We start from the raw sequence: 19,201 nt of genomic DNA, 5'->3' as shown, positions 1-19,201 counted from the left end.
TTTATATCAACCATTTACCTATTAAATTCATTTCAAAACATTTATATATATTTTAACCAATTTTTTTATACCAAATCATTTCATGTTAATAGTCATATTTTCTTAATAATTAAAGAATTACATTTGAACGGCAAAAAATTAAATTTATTGCGCAAAGTTTACAATAAAAACATGATGCGCCACACTGTGCTGAAATAAACAGGGTTGCCGTTAATTTTTCCTTTAATTGTATACATTGCATATTTTTTATATTTCCCTTTCATTTTTACGTATGATATCAATCAAAAAAACATTTAATCGTTTTTTCAAATTTAGAAGTTAAGCAAACGCTCTCTTATAAAATAATTATTGCTTGAATGAATAAAAAGTAAAAAATAATTCTTTCGATTTTATCTGTAATAATCGATTATACCATGTTTTGTTTCATTGCGCCTAACCCCTGCAGGTTCCCCTAGCCCTGCAAGGCCTAAACTATAGGTCCCTATCACGGCATATAAAGGTAAAAAGATTGGGGTCCAAAATTTATTTTTTAAATTTTAATATTCCGTTGAAAAAGAAAAAGAAACATGGCTGTTAGTATAAAAATGATTTTTTTTTTCAAATTTAATTTTTAATATTTGGGAACTATGTTCTTAAAAAGTACAACAAATGCCGCGTAACAATTCCAAAATAGAAAACGACATTTAAGAAATAAATTGAGCCTTTTATTCTCTAACACAAATTTTCCTCTACAAATTATAATAAGAAAAAAGTGGAAATAAATGTGTATGTAGTAATTGTCCATAGGGAGAAATGTTACTTGACTTTTCTGGCTTAAAAGCATCTTCTTAGGCAGAGGCTAGTTTTTCTGCTTCATGTCCTGACAATTATGTATTCTTTTTTTTTATGTTGATTTATTTGTTTTGTGTTAAAATACGAGTTTTTTTTGCCTTTTTTTTGGCTAGAATTTCAAATCTATAAATGTGACGAAGTTAAATGTCTAAAATTTGTGTTTTTCGTCCTTATAAAAAATTAAAGTTTACATCTCTAACTATGTTATGTAATTAACATTTTTATTTTCTATAATAATTATTGTTCAATGCATTACCTGAAAGATTTTGAGTCATAATATAGTGAGCTAGGCATGATTTTTGATAAAAACATTTAAAATATGACGAAATTTTGGTTTTAGAGCCAATTCCTTATTTTTTTGGTTTCAAGATTTACAATCATTAATATTTGATAATTTTGAAATGTTTTTATCTATTAATGTTAAGGTTTAACTTGCTATATATATATTTATTTTACACATTAATGCATTAGTGCGTTACTGCGCGCCTTATCTCAGGACTTTTTAATTCGAAGGGGGAAATAAAATAGCTTAAAACCATCTAAAGCCCTACCTAAAGCTTCCCTAATATTGAGAACCCAATTTGGTTTAGTAGTTATCGAATTCTTGAGCTACAGTAAAAAAAAACTTACGACTTTTAAATCAAATTAGTAATATGTCTTAAATTTCAGGTGAATATATAAACTTATTAAAATATGGAAGAATCTGGATCCTGGTGGATTTTGGCAATTATTGCCACCTTTGATCTTTACTGGATTCTAAGGCTTGCGTTTCAGAAACTTATCTCAAAGATTAGATCGAAAATAAGGTGAGTAATGTACTCAAAATCTATTTTATAATAAACTTCTTTGTTAAGATTGTATTTGTTTCCAAAATTTTTATTTTATAACGGTTTCTTAATTATTCGTTGGCTCAACTAATTTGAGACTGTTATTGAATCAGATTTGTTGTTTACTAAGTTGAGTTTCAAAACATTTCATATATCCACAAACTGTGATTTCCAGAAGAGTTAATATTTTGCATTATCAATGGGGATGACCATCAATAAGACCCAAGTTACTGTACATGCAAGTGATCTCTATTTCTAACTATTAAAACTCGTTTCTTAACTTTCATTGAACTATCTCTGTTTTACATGTTTTACAATTTTTTCTAGATATGACGAAGATTCTGTAAACTACAGTCTCTGTTGGACAACTGACATTGACTATTTCCTCCATATGAATAATGGAAAATATTTCCGGGAGATGGATTTTGGCAGGTTCGATTGGTACTTCAGAACTGGACTTTCTGATTATTTAGAGGCCAGGCCAGGTACAAGAAATATTCTTTTTTGGAAGAAAGGGTGTTGGCGATTTCTCGTGCCCTCCCCCTAAATAGTTATAATACTTCCCTATACCTATAAGAAGCGTCTCTGTACACTGCACAGAAGAACTATATCTTTCCATTGGTTAGTGAGATCTTAAGCTACAGACAAACTACATCATGTTACTTTTATGCAAGGATAATATATAGAAAACTACATTTAAACTGACAAACTAGGGGCTTAACAAAGATTTTAAAGTCGATTGTTAAGTTATTCATTTATTTTATTACATAAAATACTTTCTATCCTTTTCTTGTAAAAATAACAATAATTTCTTTTTGATTTAGGTGTTCATTTTGTTCAACATGGCGCATCTATTAGGTACAAAACCTTAAAATTAAAAGACAATATTTAAATTTGTCACTTGCGGTTACGTTCCTAAAGGCCTCTAGTGGCACTTTAAATGTTTTTTTCTTCATTTTTTTAAATACCTAATTTGATAAATAATTTCTCTCTGTTAAGATCAGCTGTTTTTTATTCATGTTTCTACGATACTGGCGCCGTACTGCGGGATTTTTTCAATATTAAAGTATTTTTGGCGTTTTCTCTTAGTCTTGGGGGGGGGGGGGGGTTGAAGACCTATGAAAAGCTACCCTATAAAAGAGAACATTATTGGTCCTACGGTTAACGAGAGCTTTCGGTACAGACAGAAAGACATCCTGTTTTTTTTATTATATGGATTTATTTTGTAGGTACAGAAGATCTATTGACTTTCTGGTTCCTTTCAAGCTTGTTACCAAATTAATTTATTGGGATGACAGGTAATACAATAGTTTATTTAAATTCAGACTTTTCAAATATGTGGCTAGCTTTAGATCAAAACTAAAAAAAATGAACTAGCAATATAACAAGATTATCAGTACCAACATATTTAACTTGCTACACCAATAGAAAATGAAGATTAACAAGCCAAAATGAAGAAAGGGAAGAGACATTGGGCTGTTTTATTTCACTAGTCCCCAAAGTTTAATGATAATGTTTTCTTATTCGTTGCCTGAAAAACCTTTGGACTTTTATTGAATTTTGATTATTCGTTTGAGTGTTCAAACTTTTCAACCACTAATAGTTATCTGCAGTAGGGGCAGTCATATACATCAATTTATCGCCCATTGTCTTATTCTTTTAGATACCTGAGACTAAAAGTAAACAGAATAACGTAAATTCTTTTATAGTTTCCTTATTAAAATATCCCCTCCCTCCCATTGCTAATGATAAAACTTCATATATTCATTATTAAAATTAATTTCTTTACCACATCTGTTTTGTGTGTACTTTGACCCTGCCCAATATCACGCTCAGTTTTATGAGTTGCAAAGCAGAGAGGGAGGGGACAATTGGCTGTTAAATTCACTAATCCCCAGATTTATATAATAACTATTATTATATGTATAAACACAGTTTGATTTTTTAACTTTTTTTATTGATGGAATACATATGTTTCTCTATAAAAATAGATTATCAGTTCCAATTAAGATGTATAAAATAAGAGTTAAAAAATATATGTCTTTGCATTTTGAATCCTTTTAAATGACTAAATAAGAAAGAAGTGTTAGAAATTTTAGAAAATTATATCCCCTGCGGGGTTTTTTACTGCTTATAGGTATCCTCTTGGGGTTGGGGGGGAATTAGCATCTTTATATAAAACGGGGGAGGTGTTTAAAGAGAATTCAGTGTCAAAACGTTTCAACCACTAATTTTAATCTACAGAAGGGGTATTTTTTTGTATCATCATTGGAGATGTACCTCAATTTATCGTCAGTTGTCTTCTCCCTTTATACCCCTGTCTGCAAAGTTTATGTTAATATATCACATAGATTAAACTTACAAAACATGTGGCTGTGTAATAAAAAAAAAATTAGGATATACACTGATACTTCATTATTAACAATCATAATAGTTTTTAAAGGAATTTCTATATCCTTTATTATATACTAGCTACTACGCCCCTAGAGGCCTATAGATGTACTTAAGGGAGAGGTGAGGGAAGTCGACCCCACCTTTCAATGTTAGTTTGAAAGGAAAAAGTAAAAAAACTTTGGAGGAGGTGGTTCATATTTTCTAGGAATAATTTCTTTCGAATTAGTGGTATTAACCTCCCCAAGATAGTTATAAGCCTACCAATGTCCTATGAGAAGCTTATTGTAAAGGAGAACCATATCGGTTTAATGGTTATTAAGATCCATAGGTACAAACAGACAGACTATTAAACATCATTTACTTATATATAGGGACTTATTTATTTTTAGGTCCTTGTATTTTGAGTGTGAAAACCATGTTGGGTTTTGTGATTAGTAAGATCCTTAGGTACAGACAGACAATCAAACATCATGTTACTTTTATAAGGATTTATTTATTTTTAGGTCCTTGTATTTTGAGCAGAGATTTGTTTCTCTTCATGATGGCTTTATTCGGGCTGTGGCGCTTTGTAAAAATACTTGTATCGGAGCTACTATCCAAGTAATTATTTTTTGTTCTCATTAGTTGCGAAGCTACTCTATAATTCACTTTGTCTTGGAATGCTATGGAAAATGTGATCTTCTTGGCTGCTTATTTAGATACACGGATAGGAAAAAATATGCGGTTCACTAAATTAAGTTCAAATGCATTTCGTGAAACTACCCCTTTAGTCTTGATTTCTATATCTGCTCTTTAAATCACCTTGTCCGTCCGTACTCTAATTCATGGTGCTTCGCTACTAGTGGTTGTGATTAAGGCACTACTTATCAGTTTTTTAAGTGACATTTAGAATAGTTATTTCTCGCATCGTATTATAAACAACAGCTTTCCGCGGATATATTTTTATATTCATAGAAAACTGGATATAATACGATGCTAGACATAGTTTTTTCGTATGGATGAGAACCTGTTCTCATCCACCGGAAATTAATCGGTTTCGAATAAAAAGAAGAAAATATTGTTATATATTTAGGAAATGGCGGATGTTATCCAGCTTCCTGCAACCCCTCCAAGTATTCCAGAAGAGCTGAAGCTCTGGATACAGTGCCAGGTTTTCTTTTCTACATTTATGTTTTAGAGATTTAGTATCTCAGTTTTTTTTCACTCTCCATTGAGAAATCCTTTTAATAAAGTAACAGGATGTTTGTATGTCTGTCTTTGCGTACATCCGCCCCCCGCATAAATAAATTCTTCCTCCCTTCAAAATTTTAAAAAATCTAAAAAATAAAATTGGTTATCGAATTCAACTCCCTATAGTTTTCCTAGAGGCGTAGCCGCCAGTATATTAAACTTTGTTGAAATTGTGTCGTTAATCTAATTTTATTTCTAGGAGGTATCCTCAAACCGTCTGAGGATGGCAGGCTATGGTCGGTCTGTCGGTACAGGTCTATCATCAATCGACTCTTCCAATACAAGGTTAGGTGGCTTTCAATCCTTAAAATAACAGGATGTCTATTATCTGTCTGTTTGTACCGAAGGATCTCGCTATTCGCTAAACCGATATGCTTCTTTTTTACAGGGCAGCTTCTTATAGTTCCTGGGAAGGCTTATAACTATTTTTGGGGAGGGTACCACCACCCTCCCATAGAAAAATAGCTAACCCCCCCCCCAAAAAAAAAAAAAAAAATTTAATTTTTCAAAACTAAAATTGAAATTTATACCATTTAGTGGACATACGATAAAACAAGGATGACAACATCCATTAGTAGCTTTAAAAAATCATTGAGGGGTATACTGACAATAATATAAAAGAGCAGTTGTTAAAATCAAGAATCACGAAACTTTTTTCATATATTTTTATATTTATATTTTGTAGCACGACTGACAGACCGACAAAGTAAATTACACACTGGACGCTCATTAGTTTAGGGAATCTCTAGACACTAAAAAAATCAGCCGTCTATCTTGAATAACCGCTGAGAAAATCACATTTCCCCCCATAGCGTTACGAACAAGTGAAATTGAAATAAAGCATGGCTTCTCTACAAAAATATAACTTGGCTATTGTTTTATTAATAGCCTTCTATTTAACTAATAATAAAACTTTTTCCAGTGGTGAATTAGCAAATATAGAAGAAGAAAATATTACTACTCTCAATTGTGAGGAGAAAATGCCTGAAGAGGCTGCACAAGCTGCACTTAGTGCCAAAGAATCTAATCAATCTAGTCAAAGTAAGTACATAGTTTAGCAGGGAGGGAGTGGACAATGGGTTTTTTTACACTAGTCCCGAAAGTTTTTTAATAACGTTTCTTATTCGTTGGCTTAAAAATTCGTTGGCTTAAAAACAAAGATAATATGTTATGGAACATCATTTATTGGTCAGTTCGTTCATCCAGTAGAGAATAGGGGATGGGGTGAATGGGAGATAACGTTATTTTAGCCAGATACAAGTTTCACTTTTGTAGAGTTCATGATAATCTGGTGTAAGATCCAAGTAATGAAAAATCCATTTTGATTATTGTGTTATTTAAAAAAATATTTTTCTCGTAACCGATTAATTTCCGGTTGATTAGAACCGGTTCTCAGCCATACTGATCGTATTATATCCAGTTTTCTAAGAATACAAAAATCTACAATCAAAACTAGTTTTTTAACCCCGTGCCTTTCTTCATCTCGGGGCAAAAAACAGATTTTTATCTTATGATTGTGCATTTTCTTATCCGCGGAAACTGTTTATAATACGATGCTAGAAATAACTATTCTGTTTTGTTTAGATGATTGGGAAATTTTGAGCCAACAAAAGAAATCAGATTAGTGAATTATTTCTTATTTACTATTATAGATTTATTTTTTCTAGTTCAATCTAACTAAATTTTTTCTGTATAATTCAAATTAGTCCATTTCAGATTTACAGGGGTGTATATTCTGCACGATATTTATTTTTTTCCCCTGCGGCAAAATAATTCATTCCTCCCCCCCCCCCCCCACACCCTAGTTCTTTCCCTCCAAGGAAGGGGAAAAATGTTTTCAGTATTTTTTAATTAATTAAATTTATCCCTCCTAAATATTTTTCTTGTTTCCCCCTCAAGGATGGGAAAAAATGTTAAAAATATTTTTAGGACTGTTTATTTCTTCATCCCCCCCCCCCCCCCTTATCAGTGGATCCAATATACAACACCCCCTGTAGATATATTATATCTAAATACTATTGCGGTATTACTAATGCATATTTGCTCTTTAAATGATGATCAAAAAGTAATAGGTACTTTATTTCAAGTTTTTTTTTACCTAGACTAATCTAAAATCTTAAGATTTTTGTTGCATTTGATTTTTACTGTGATAAAATGCAGATTTTTTATAACTAAAACCGGTTTTTGTTTTTATGTTTTTTCCTGTTTTGTTGTTTTATCCTTGTTGGTTATGTAAGGAATTTTTCAGAGCTGGATCTTTAAATCATTTCAATGGTGCGCCAAATCGGGGTGAGCCAACTTTCCACCAATGAGATCACAGCATTTTAAGAAATGCCGCGCTGTGATTGGCTGAAATTCGGCGCACCCCTATTTGGCGCACCATTGAAATGATTTAAAGATCCAGCTCAGCTAAATCAGATAAGTTTTACTTTCAAATATTTACAATATTTTTTGACTGACAGAAATATTAGTGAAAAATTCCTTTTATTTCCTATTTTAAAAGATTTTTGATGTGCAATATTTAAAGTATTGATCGAATTGATTATTCTGTTTATTAATTTGCTTTAGGCCAAATTATTACTTTTTTTGTCAGAATTTGGGTGATTCATTTGAAAACCAAAAAACCTTATCACCCTATTTTTTGTTATTTTCTGAACCTTAAATGATTTTAAAAGGTTCTTGTTGAATTTTTAAATGCTCAGATAAAGAGAAACTAAGTTTCTTATAATAAGATCTCAAATAAAATACTAGTTTTATATAAAGAAAAAGAACTAATGTATTTTCGATTTAATATAGTTTATTGTTAGTGTTTTAAAACATGTTAAATAGAATTTAAAAAATTTAGCTCACCACTAGAATAATGTATGCTGTAACTTTAGACTGGACTTTTAGCAAAATTATCATAAGCAAAGCACGCTATTTTATTATATTTTATAGTTAATAAAACAAAAAGGGTACTATACACGAACGAGAGCAAGTGATCATAAAATGCTTTTTCCATATAAAACCATGATGAAACTAGCCGATATAACTATGTTAAACATAAACCTAGTATATTTATAAAAAAAATACTCAGGTCCACTGCTGGAAATTGCATAAAAGCAATTGCTCTCTTTCGTGCATAGTCCCCTTAAAAGTTCATTGTTTAAAATGACAATTATATAATGTGCCATGTTATAAATGTTATGCTGAATATTATAATTCCTCATTCCATTTAAATGCCAATTTAAAAAAAAGAAACACAATCATGTTAAAATTGTATAATATGACATTTATTTTTATTTGACACAAATCTAGTCTGTATAGCACTCAAAATAAATGTGATTATTTTTCCAGTTAAATCACTTTTAAGGGAATTATCTATTTAGTTTTTCTTTTTTTAATATTTTCAATTTGATTTCCTAGTCCTATGGAAAAGATTGCTTTTTTAGAAGACGCCTGAAAGCATTAAAGTAGAAAGAAGAACTAAGTAACATTCCTCTTAAAACTTATAAATAATGGAAAGAAAATGAAGTAGCGGTTTTCGTCGTTTTTTCACTGAAGCTTTTTCCTATTTCTAGCCATTGCGGGCGGCTCTAGCCCTGCGGGGCCATTATGAACATTAACCTAACCTGACATAAATTTAAAAAAAACTTATCAAAAGGTACTGTAAAATTACGACGAAACTCGCTACTTCGTTTTCTTTCCATGCGCCGAACTTATTATTAACTAATTATTAAAGAGAACTGTTCATGAATAAGATTTAAGAGTTTGATCACCTAGCCTGTTTTTATTTATGCTGTAAAAAAAAGTTTGAATCATGGAAGAACACGAAGTAGAGGGTTTCGTCGTATTTTCACAGTTGCTTTTCTCCTATTTCCTGCGGGGCCTGTACTTAACCCTTAGGGGCAATCATTTACATTGACCTAACCCAATCTAAAATAACCTATAAAAACTTCTACTAAAATATGACGAAACCAGCTACTTCGTTTTTTATCCCATGATCCAAAAGTTTAAATAGTTTTAAAACTTATACAATCTTAAACTTTTTTTTTGCATGGTAAATTTATGAAATTCTTTAAATCTTAATCTTGATTGGTCCCCTTACAAATTTCAGACATCAGGATGAACTTCTGGCGTGCTGCAGGTCTGACCTACATCCAATACTCCAACATTGCCGCCAGGTGCACCCGCAATGCTCTCAAGAAAGAGTTACAGGTATGGACTTTGTTTCTGTGTAGTGTATTCTGCACTAGAATTAATTTTTCCCTGCTGCAAATATTTCATTACTCAGTTCTATGGGACATTTATGAAAATCCTCCTCGAAAAAGTGATTTATTTAGATATGTCGTTTTAATGAGGGAAATATGACCTTTAAAAAAAAAATGTTTGAAAATGTAAGGAAAAGTAACTTACTTAATCAGAGATGTATATTCTGCACGTGCACAAGATGAATTTTTTTCCCCACTGGAAAATATTACATTTTCCCCCCAGGGTAGGGGAAATTTTTTTTTTAAAATATTCATTTATCTTTATTTTATTCCTTTTTTACCTCACTTACATATTCTTGTTGTGTCCCGAAGGAGTGGAGAAAAAATTTTTTTAGAACACTTTATATTCTTTTTTTCCCTCCCACATAAATTTTAAGTAGAAGATCCCATGCAGAATTTACATCCCTGCTAATCCCTGTCTCTAAAAGAAATGAATCACAAATGTTGAAGTGTCTGCTAAGTCTCATTAAAAAAAATAATTTTGTTTTTAAATTTTTAGACTGAGGCAGCCAAGCGCGGTGATCTGAACATCAAATTTCAGAAATGGGAGAATGGCAAAGCTGTAGGAGCTAAGCAATAAACACATGAAAAACCATCTTAATAACACATGGGAATTTTCTGAACACCGTGGGAACTCGCATCATGGGAACCAGGATAACCACCGTGGGAACCATAACTGATACCACTAATAATCCATGGAAAAATTAAAACAGCTTGTTATTTTATTCTGTCTTTGCATTTATTTTCGCATTTTTCAACAAGAATATGAATTTTTTGCATTGCATTTAATTGTAGTCTGTTAAGTAGAGGCTGTAGTTAGTGGCTTAAAATGATTTTATTACAGATATTAAAGATGAATTTCTGGCGTGCCGCAGGTTTGACTTATGTCCAGTACTCCAACATTGCTGCCAGATGTACTCGTAATGCTCTTAGGAAGGAGATGCAGGTATTGGTTAATTTTATTTAGAAAGGGGGGAGGCGGATGTGCCACTTTTTGAAACAAAAACTAAAAGTCAAAGGAACTCAACTAAAAAAAGAGTTACAGGTCTGAGATTTTGCATGGCAGTTGCTTTATAGGGTTACAATATGGAACAGTGAAGAAACGGTGGCGCAACCGCCGAAAACCGCCGAGAAATTGCAAAAAAAATTCGGCGGGAAACGGTGGTTTTCGGCGGTTGCGCCGCCGTTTCTTCACAGTTCCATATTGTACCCCTATAAAGCAACTGTCATGCAAAATCTCAGACCTGTAACCCTCTTTTTAGTTGAGTTCCTTTGTTGACTTTTAGTTTTGGTTTCAAAAAGTGGCACATCCGCCTCCCCCCTTTGTTGAAGGGAGGGATGTTACATCAGGCTGTTTATTACACTAGTCCCTAAAGTCTTATGATAACGTTTTCTTATTCAATGGCTCATCAAGATCTGGTTACTTTTATTGAATTTTGATTGTTTGGTTAATCAAGTTAAGTGTTTAAACGTTTCAACCAATAATTTTATATCCCTGATTTCAGACTGAGGCACAGAAGCGAGGAGATCTGAACATCAAGTTCCAGAAATGGGAGAACGGAAAAGCCATCGGCACCAAGGCCTAAAAAATCTACCAATTTTAGATCAAAAAAATCCTCCAACAATTATAGTCAAAAATGTTTATTATTCTACCTTTGTTTAATTTGATGGCATTTTGATTGCATTTGAGCTTAATATTATAAAAAAAATGTATTATTCTTATTTGTTTTTAAAGTCTATTGTTACTGAACAATGTTATGATAAATGACAAATTGTCATAATTTTTTTCCACGTAGTCAAATGTTTCAGATATAAAAATGGTTTAGTTATTTGGGGTTGTGTACTGAAAATGTTTTGATCTAGTTGTGAATGGTACGATATGGCGTACACTTTTCAACCGCTTGACGAAGCCTTAGGTAAAACTAAAAAGCTTTAAAATGTTTTTAAAAGCAAAGCTTTTCTGTAATTAAAGTCTGTCTGTCCGTACGTAACGTTTAGCTCTTATCGTTAAATTAAGCATGTTAGAATTGTCCTATTGATTTCAAACTTTACATGATGATTTTTGCTACATTTAAAACATTCTAATTTTTAACTTATGACAGCATTTTATCCGTTTCATCTAAATTTTGGATTATTGATTCCCAGAACAACAAGGTACCTACATTATTGAAAGCAAAGCATCTCCATAATTAGTTCCTGAAATCCATTTTTACAAAAAAAATGCTGTTACATTAATGGTTCAACATGGAAAGAACACTTTCTACTAGGGATGGGAATCCGTCGAATTTTTGGGCCGGATTCGGATTCCGGATTCTGAAGGAATCCGTCAAAAAAAGTGACGGATTCTTGCGGATTCCGGATTCTTATTTTTGGCGGATTCCGGATTCGGATTCCGGATTCTAGCATTATTTTAAAAGGCCGTCCGTCACAGAGGGATAGCTTTTTTCGTTAATTTATCACTATGTTACTTGGTTGAAGCCTTGATTTGTTTAAAGTGTTGACTTCCAGCATAACTAAAACATTTACATCACATTAGTAATTATTAAAATTTGTTATGTAGAAATTTTTTTTTTGATCTTTGCCTTCAAACAGAGGGAGTTGTAAGAAAAAAGACGGTAATTTTAGCCTACCAATTAAGAATCCGGAATCCGCTATAAAAAACGGATTCCGGATTCGGATTTCAAAATTGGCCGAAAATTGGGCGGATTCCGGATTCGGATTCCGGATCCGGATTCCCATCACTACTTTCTACAAAAGAAAATATTTTATTTGTTATATTAAATATTTTTTTTTATTTAGAATGATTCGTCACTTGCATTTAATTTTAAACTTCATTATTACTATTATTTCTGCTAAATGTAAAATTCCATAATATATTTTTTAAGTGGGGGTGAGGTGAGGGTCATTTAGAGCTCATCAACTTTTCCACATTTCCCTGGAATAATATTATTACCTTTGTTTAGATTCACTCGGAATAAGTTACATTGATGGTGTCTCAGTTAAAGTAGCCGATAAATACAAGGTAATAATATCTATGAAACAAAGTAGAACGATGTCTGTCTGAAGCTTGAGATCTCAGTAACCACTTAACCAATTGGGCTCTACTCTTCAGGGAATAAAACTAATGGTCCTGTGATGGTTTTAAGCTAATTTCTTGGGGGGGGACACACCTCCAACTGCCTAAAAAATGAAAATTAACCCCTCCCCCAATAAAAAATTCTTTTTAAACTAAAATTTGTAAAGGGTTTCGACTCCCATCCCCCCTCAAATAAAGGTAGTAAATTCTACTATGTGTCCCCCCCCCCCCCTTACAATGACAGCTGAATATGAAAAATAGGTTTCGCTATTTTTTTCCCGAATTAATTTCGTTGTTGATTTAATCTGTATGCTATTTATTATTTATATTATTAAAATAATAAACATTATAGATAGAAAAGGATAGCGCATTTTGTTGATATTTTTATTTTTTTAATAGTAAAAATAGTTATTAATGACATCGTAATATACCTAAACAACTTTCCGCGGATATTAAAATATAAAATTATAAGGTTAAAACCAGGCCTCGGAGGTAACAAAACTGATCAATTGTATGATTTTTTAATATTCGTGGAAAATTGTCTAAGATGCTAAACATAATAAGAATTATTGCTAGGAACCGGTTTTCCTCCAGCGGATATTAATTGTTTTCGGGGCCATACCGATAAAAAAACATTCGATAATGGAAAGAAATCATCGTATTTTCACATTAGCTTTTCTCCTTTTTCTAGTCCCTGCGGGGACCTGCGCGGCAATCGTTAACATTAACCTAACCTATTAAAAGCTACTGTGAAAATGCGACGAAACCCGCTAGGTACTTCGTTTTCTCTCCATGATCCAAAATATTGTTACTATTTTAGGTGAACTGTGATTTAAAAGAAGTGCAACACCTTCTTGATGCGACTAATCCCAAAGTAAGAATTATTTTAGAAAATAGTTATTCATCGCATCGTGTTACAAACAGCTTTTCCGCGGACATAAAAAGACACTGGCTAAAAAAGCGGAGTTTTCTAAAATATTTCACAAAAAAATTAGGTAGGTAGGTAGTTTATAAAACTTTAAATCGCATTCTTTTTTTTTTGGCTCTCTAAAAGTAAACTAACGGAAAAGCTAGAAAATATTGTGTAAGTGCAAAGCTTAACATCTTTGGGAAATTTAGTGAATTTTTATTGGTTGATTCATTAAGTTGGGTGTTCAACTTAAGCTTAAGCTTAATAACTTATTGGAATTCTGTGAATTTTCATTGGTTAATTCATTAAGTTGATTTTTCAACTTAAACTTAAGCTAGACAACTTTTGGGAATTTTGTGAATTTTAATTGGTTGATTCATTAATCTGAGTTTTCAAACGTTTCAATCACTAATTTTAATCTACAGAAGGGATAATTTTATGTACCATCATTGAGGATTTACATAAATTTATCGGCCATTGTCTTATCCCTGTAGATCCCTGGAGAATTTCTTACTATATACAAATACATTGGATATATATTATTTGTAGTTAACCTGCCTGCAAAGCGAGTATGACACATCATTTGAGAAACAAGTGCTCTCAGATCTGGAAGCCTACCAACAGGGATGTATATTCTGCACAAGATTTTTTTCCCCCGACTGAAAAATATTTCATTCCCTTCCCCCCACACCCCCTAGTTTTTTCCCCAAGGAGGGGGAGAATGGGAAAATGTTTTCTTGTATTCATTTGAAACCGATTAATATCCGGTGGATTAGAACCGGTTTTTATCCTTTCGAAAAAACTATGTCTATCATTGTATTGTATCCAGTTTTCTACGAATATAAATATATACAATCATAATATTAAAAACAGTTTTTTAGCCAGTGCCTTCGGCATTTCGGGGCTAATTACGATGCGAGAAATAACTATTTATTACTCTTTATTTTGTTCATTTTTTTACTCCCTCCCATACATTTTTCTAGTTTTTGTTCTCTAAGGAGGGGAAAAATGGAATAAGTGTTTTCAGTACTCTTATTTTTTCATTTTTCTCCCTTTCATATATTTTTTTAATCCTCCCTCCCCTCTTTAGCAAGGGTTACGATGCAGAATATACACTCTTACTTACTAACAGAATACAAGTATACAGAAAAGCCAAAGAGCCAGCAGGATCAAAGAATATGAGAGGAGAAAGAAGGCGGAGGATGAAAGGAAGAGGATTGAGGAAGAGAAAAGATTAGAAGAGGAGGAAAGGATAAGAAAAGAGGAAGAAGAAAGATTAAGGTATTTTTAATATTTGAAATGTAAAAACACAATCTAACTTGATTAACATAAAATAAATGAAACATTTCTAGATTTATTGCTTTTGTTGCTATAGAAAATAACAAAAAGACTAGGTAGACTGGATTTTTTGGTTTTTTAAACATCTTCATGGGAGTATATTCTGCGCAAGATTCACTTTTTTTCTCCGCTACAACTATTTTCATAACATTTTTAAGTTTTCATGATTTTCTCGACTCCTATTCAAGATACACGGCTGAAATTTTCGCAAATTATTTATTAAATTTACATTTTACATATTCCCACAAAGTTTCATTAAGATCTGCTTAATGGTTGGGGTAAGATCGATTCCGAGATTTTACGTTATCAAAAAGGGGGGGGGGGGGCGAAAGTGACACTTTTTGAAACCAAAACTAAAAGTCAAAGGAACTCAACTAAAAAAGGAGTTACAGGTCTGAGATTTTGCATGGCAGTTGCTATATAGGGGTACAATATGGAACTGTGAAAAAACGGCGGCGCAACAGCCGAAAACCGCTGAGAAAAGGCAAAAAAAATTCGGCGGGAAATGGCGGTTTTCGGCGGTTGCGCCGCCGTTTTTCACAGTTAAATATTGTACCCCTATAAAGCAACTGCCATGCAAAATCTCAGACCTGTAACTCTTTTTTTAGTTGAGTTCCTTTGTTGACTTTTAGTTTTGGTTACAAAAAGTGTCACTTTCGCCCCCCCCCCCTTTTAAAGGTTTAGTGATTTATTTTAGTTTCATGTTTTTTTTTAAAACACTGCTACTCGCTACTTGTGGACGTTGTCATCCTTGTTTATATTTAGATTGGAGGAAGAGCAGAGAGTACAAGAACAAGAGGAGAAGGAAAAAAGGAAGAAAGAGGAAGAAGAAAAGAAAGCTTTAGAGGTAAAAACAGTGATCTAAAGGGATAGAACAATAGCCGATAAATTGATGTACATTCTCAATGATGATACATAAAATTACCAGTACGGTAGATTTGAATTAGAAGTTGAAATGTTAACCCACACAACTTGATAAACAAACCAATCAAAATTCAGTAAATGTTCCCAAAGTTGTTAAGCCAAAGACTAAGAAAACGTTGTTATAAAACTTTGGGGACTAGTGTAATAAACAGTCTATTGTTCTCTCTCTCTCTGTCCTTAACCCCATTAGCATAACAAGAATGACAACATACATAAAAGCGAAGCTCTAATCAAACGGTAGTGTTAAAACTTCAAAAGCAGAATAGTTATTTAGACAGTTTTTCGCTGATTTACCAGGTTTAAATGGACTTTCTGAGCTGCTGTGCCGTTTAAATTGTATACTTATGTAAAGATTTCTTTTTATTCCTTATTCATTTTACTGTTTATTCAAACTAAAAGAAATATTTTTAAGGATGAACGACTACGGCTTCTTGAAATAGAAAACTCGAGAAAAGCTGCCAAGTCTGCAACTATTGAAACCCCGCCGCACTCCGTGTCTCCTGCAACGGTGGCTCCAGCCGCCGCTACCGCGGTGCCGATAGCCGCAAATAAAGGTAAAAACAAAAGGATCTCTGTGTGTCTGTCTGTTTGTACCAAAGGATCTCGCTAACCCCTGACCTTTTTGGTTCTCCTATACAAAAATTATGAAACTTTCTTAAATGTTAGGTGGATTTTTAGATATTCACTTCAAAGGAACACGAATTTTACTATAAATTAATGGAGGTACCTCCCACTTTTCCTTGATGCAATGCCATCATTAGTAATAGTTATTTAGAAGATTGTATTTTAGCGCGGAAATTAAAATGATAAACAATTAAAACCAGCTTTGTTAGCCCCTAGGTGCCGAAGGCTCCGGCTAATAAGATTAGTTTTAATTTTATGATTTTTACTCTAATATTCGTGGAAATTAGGTTATAATACGTTGATTTACAAGATTTCAACCGGTTCTAATCAAGCGGATATTAATCGGTTTCGAAGACATTCTATGAAAAAAATTATAATTTTTTTTCAGCCGCTACTTCGCCGACAGCTGATGATGATGATTGGAAGCAGTTTGAGGAACACAGACGGCAGGAACTGGAGTGGCAGCAGTTTGAACGAGAGCGGCAAGCTGCCAGTGAATCGAGCGGCAGTGCGGCTGCAGTCAGGAATTTATCTATTAATGTTCTTAAGTTAAGGATCAGATTTAAAATCACGGTTGTTAATCAGGGATCTAAAGGGATAAGACAATGGCCGATAATTGATCTACATCCTTCTGTAAATTAAAATTAGTGGTTTAAAAGTTTGATCACTCAACTTTTTTAATTGTAACTCTTCATTTAGTTGAATTCCTTTGACTTTTAGTTTTGGTTTCAAAAAGTGTCACTTCCGCCCTCCCTCCTTTTAAAGGTACACTACTCCAAGTACACTAAGCAAATATCCTTTCTGATTTTTTTTTGCTTAGACAATAAACAACCTGATTTATGATATTTATAACTGCAATACAAGGGTGTATATTCTGCACAAGATTTATTTTTTCCCATGCTGCAAATTTTTTATTTTTTCCCCTCCTAGTTTTTTCCAGCAAGGAAGGGAATAAATTAAACGGAAAAATATTTTCAGAACTCTTTAGGTTTTTTATTTATATTATGCCCCCTTCCACATATTTTTTAGTTTTTTTTCACCAAAGAGGGGAGAAAAATGCTTTCAGTCCTCTTAATTTTTACATTTTTTTCCCTCCAACCACATATTTTTATTCCCCCCCCCCCCCACTCAGCCGGGTCAAATTTGCAGAATATACACCCCTGCTGCAATATTAATTAATGATAAATATTTGTTGTACAGTGATCCCACAGGTGGCCAACAAAACTGTGATATTCAAACTAGGTAATAGTTATATTTCTCACATCGTATTCAGCGGATATAAAATGTACAATTATAAGATTAAAAACATTTTTTTAAGCCCCGAGATGCCTTTTTTCATATTTCCCTGTGGGAAATATCCTATCTAAAGCTACCACGAAACCTGCAATAAACCATGATCTAAATATTTATATTTTTTAGAATGGTCAGCAGTACCGCATCACTTGGTGGTGGCAGTAGTAGTAGTCAGATAAGACCTGGCTCCACCCCTCTGGTTGACCCACACACCACTCAACAGCCAGTACAAATACCTGGGTATACCACCACCCGTCAAATTAGTCAAAATAATCCTGTGATAAATTCTTCAATCATCAAGCCCTCTCAACCTGTAAATTTTAACTTTAAAGGTAAGTTTCTATCTTTTTAGATCTTTTTAACAAGGAGGTTGAAGATTAAAAGCTAAAATTAAAAGGTAGAGGAAAGGGAAAGATAAAAAAAAGGAAGAAAGAAAAAATTTAAAAAAGAAAGGAAAAAGGAGAAGAAACAACGTAAGCTTTCCTAATGGGCTTGTCAACACCTCCCTTAAAATTGAAATTTGTGAGCCCTGCCTTTATCTTTTGTTCACCCTTTTGGCTAAACCCTGTTCACGCTACTGGTTCTACGAATCTACCCTTTAAAATATTTTGCCTGTGTTAAGAAATAATTATAAGTATAGATGTATAATCCAAACAACTACATGGCCCTAAGTAATTGGGGACCCTTTTCGTCTTTTTCTGTTGTTTATTTAGCGACTTTGATTTGTTATTATTTCCGACGCTATTTGCTGATATTCTAAGACCCAATTAAAAATTAGCATAGGGTCCCCATCCTGTCAGTAGAGTCACATACAGCTTGTACTCCCCTCTATTCTTTTACTTTAATTGTTTAGATTTTGAAGCAGAAACTGACGTATTTGCTGACATGGAGCTTAAAACCATCAATGACATGGCAGAACTGAGCAGTATCCTGGGCGGGGGTAACTCCCAGCCTGCCTCAGCTGCAAATAAAAGTTCGCAAAACCAACAGTTTCCTACGGTACAAAGTAAACCAAATGCTGCTGCTTATGCTTTCCAGGGACGTGTTTAAGACAATTTTACTCTTCTATATCTCTATGTAAATCTTTTACTTGTTGATATTAGATTTGAAAAACACCATTACAGTTGTTGTTAGGTACTCAAATTTAGTATCGCTGCCAAAACCTAAAGAGGGAGGGTACATTGGACTGTTTATTACAATCGTCCCCAAAGTTTTATAATAACTTTTTCTTTTGGCTTAACAACTTTGGGTATTTAAGTTTAAATTGGTAGGTTGGTTTAAACGTTTAAAAGGGGTAATTTTGTGAATCATCATTGTAAACGCATAAGGAAAAAGGATAAGAGGATGAATACTCACCCCTTTTTCATGGTAAAATACTACTTCCCCATCCCTAAATTTAGAAGCAGACGAAAATCAAAAGCCGCCCAGGGCTTTTTGTAAGTCAATCATAAATAATAATGTGAATAAAAAGAAAAGCGATATTTAGCAAACAGCCGTGGGCGGT

General features: G+C 33.0%; 3 protein-coding genes and 1 long non-coding RNA gene across 4 annotated transcripts; all 4 read left to right on the top strand.

Moving 5' to 3' along the window:
* Positions 1–1,474: 1,474 nt before the first annotated feature.
* Positions 1,475–7,531, top strand: LOC145330578 (protein THEM6-like). Its single transcript, XM_080175205.1, has 9 exons — positions 1,475–1,637; positions 1,986–2,143; positions 2,483–2,516; positions 2,888–2,956; positions 4,556–4,652; positions 5,125–5,202; positions 5,482–5,567; positions 6,205–6,323; positions 6,867–7,531. Exons 1-9 carry the CDS (start codon positions 1,525–1,527, stop codon positions 6,905–6,907), a joined length of 795 nt encoding a protein of 264 aa, XP_080031331.1. The 5' UTR covers positions 1,475–1,524; the 3' UTR covers positions 6,908–7,531.
* Positions 7,532–9,326: 1,795 nt separating this feature from the next.
* Positions 9,327–10,377, top strand: LOC145330581 (protein stunted-like). The gene is made up of 2 exons (XM_080175208.1): positions 9,327–9,479; positions 10,032–10,377. Exons 1-2 carry the CDS (start codon positions 9,387–9,389, stop codon positions 10,110–10,112), a joined length of 174 nt encoding a protein of 57 aa, XP_080031334.1. The 5' UTR covers positions 9,327–9,386; the 3' UTR covers positions 10,113–10,377.
* On the top strand, positions 10,337–11,350 carry LOC145330580 (protein stunted-like). The gene is made up of 2 exons (XM_080175207.1): positions 10,337–10,478; positions 11,038–11,350. Exons 1-2 carry the CDS (start codon positions 10,362–10,364, stop codon positions 11,116–11,118), a joined length of 198 nt encoding a protein of 65 aa, XP_080031333.1. The 5' UTR covers positions 10,337–10,361; the 3' UTR covers positions 11,119–11,350.
* On the top strand, positions 11,313–14,198 carry LOC145330579 (uncharacterized). The gene is made up of 4 exons (XR_013883467.1): positions 11,313–11,448; positions 12,496–12,554; positions 13,429–13,482; positions 14,068–14,198. It is a non-coding gene; the product is annotated as an uncharacterized LOC145330579 (long non-coding RNA).
* Positions 14,199–19,201: the final 5,003 nt, after the last annotated feature.

The sequence above is a fragment of the Acartia tonsa genome, chromosome 10 (assembly GCF_053477335.1).
Source record: "Acartia tonsa isolate MP-2025a chromosome 10, ASM5347733v1, whole genome shotgun sequence".
NCBI lineage: Eukaryota > Metazoa > Arthropoda > Copepoda > Calanoida > Acartiidae > Acartia > Acartia tonsa.
Note: the sequence above shows the minus strand (reverse complement) of the source record. Positions and strands in the feature narration are given on the sequence as shown.

Excerpts from the sequence above, each read along its gene's own strand:
- LOC145330578 (XM_080175205.1), top strand. The coding sequence starts at position 1,525 with ATGGAAGAATCTGGATCCTGGTGGATTTTGGCAATTATTGCCACCTTT. Across the intron at positions 1,638-1,985 it reads AAGATTAGATCGAAAATAAG|ATATGACGAAGATTCTGTAA; the intron begins GTGAGTAATGTA and ends AATTTTTTCTAG. Across the intron at positions 2,517-2,887 it reads CAACATGGCGCATCTATTAG|GTACAGAAGATCTATTGACT; the intron begins GTACAAAACCTT and ends TTTATTTTGTAG.
- LOC145330581 (XM_080175208.1), top strand. The coding sequence starts at position 9,387 with ATGAACTTCTGGCGTGCTGCAGGTCTGACCTACATCCAATACTCCAAC. Across the intron at positions 9,480-10,031 it reads CTCTCAAGAAAGAGTTACAG|ACTGAGGCAGCCAAGCGCGG; the intron begins GTATGGACTTTG and ends TTAAATTTTTAG.
- LOC145330580 (XM_080175207.1), top strand. The coding sequence starts at position 10,362 with ATGATTTTATTACAGATATTAAAGATGAATTTCTGGCGTGCCGCAGGT. Across the intron at positions 10,479-11,037 it reads CTCTTAGGAAGGAGATGCAG|ACTGAGGCACAGAAGCGAGG; the intron begins GTATTGGTTAAT and ends CCCTGATTTCAG.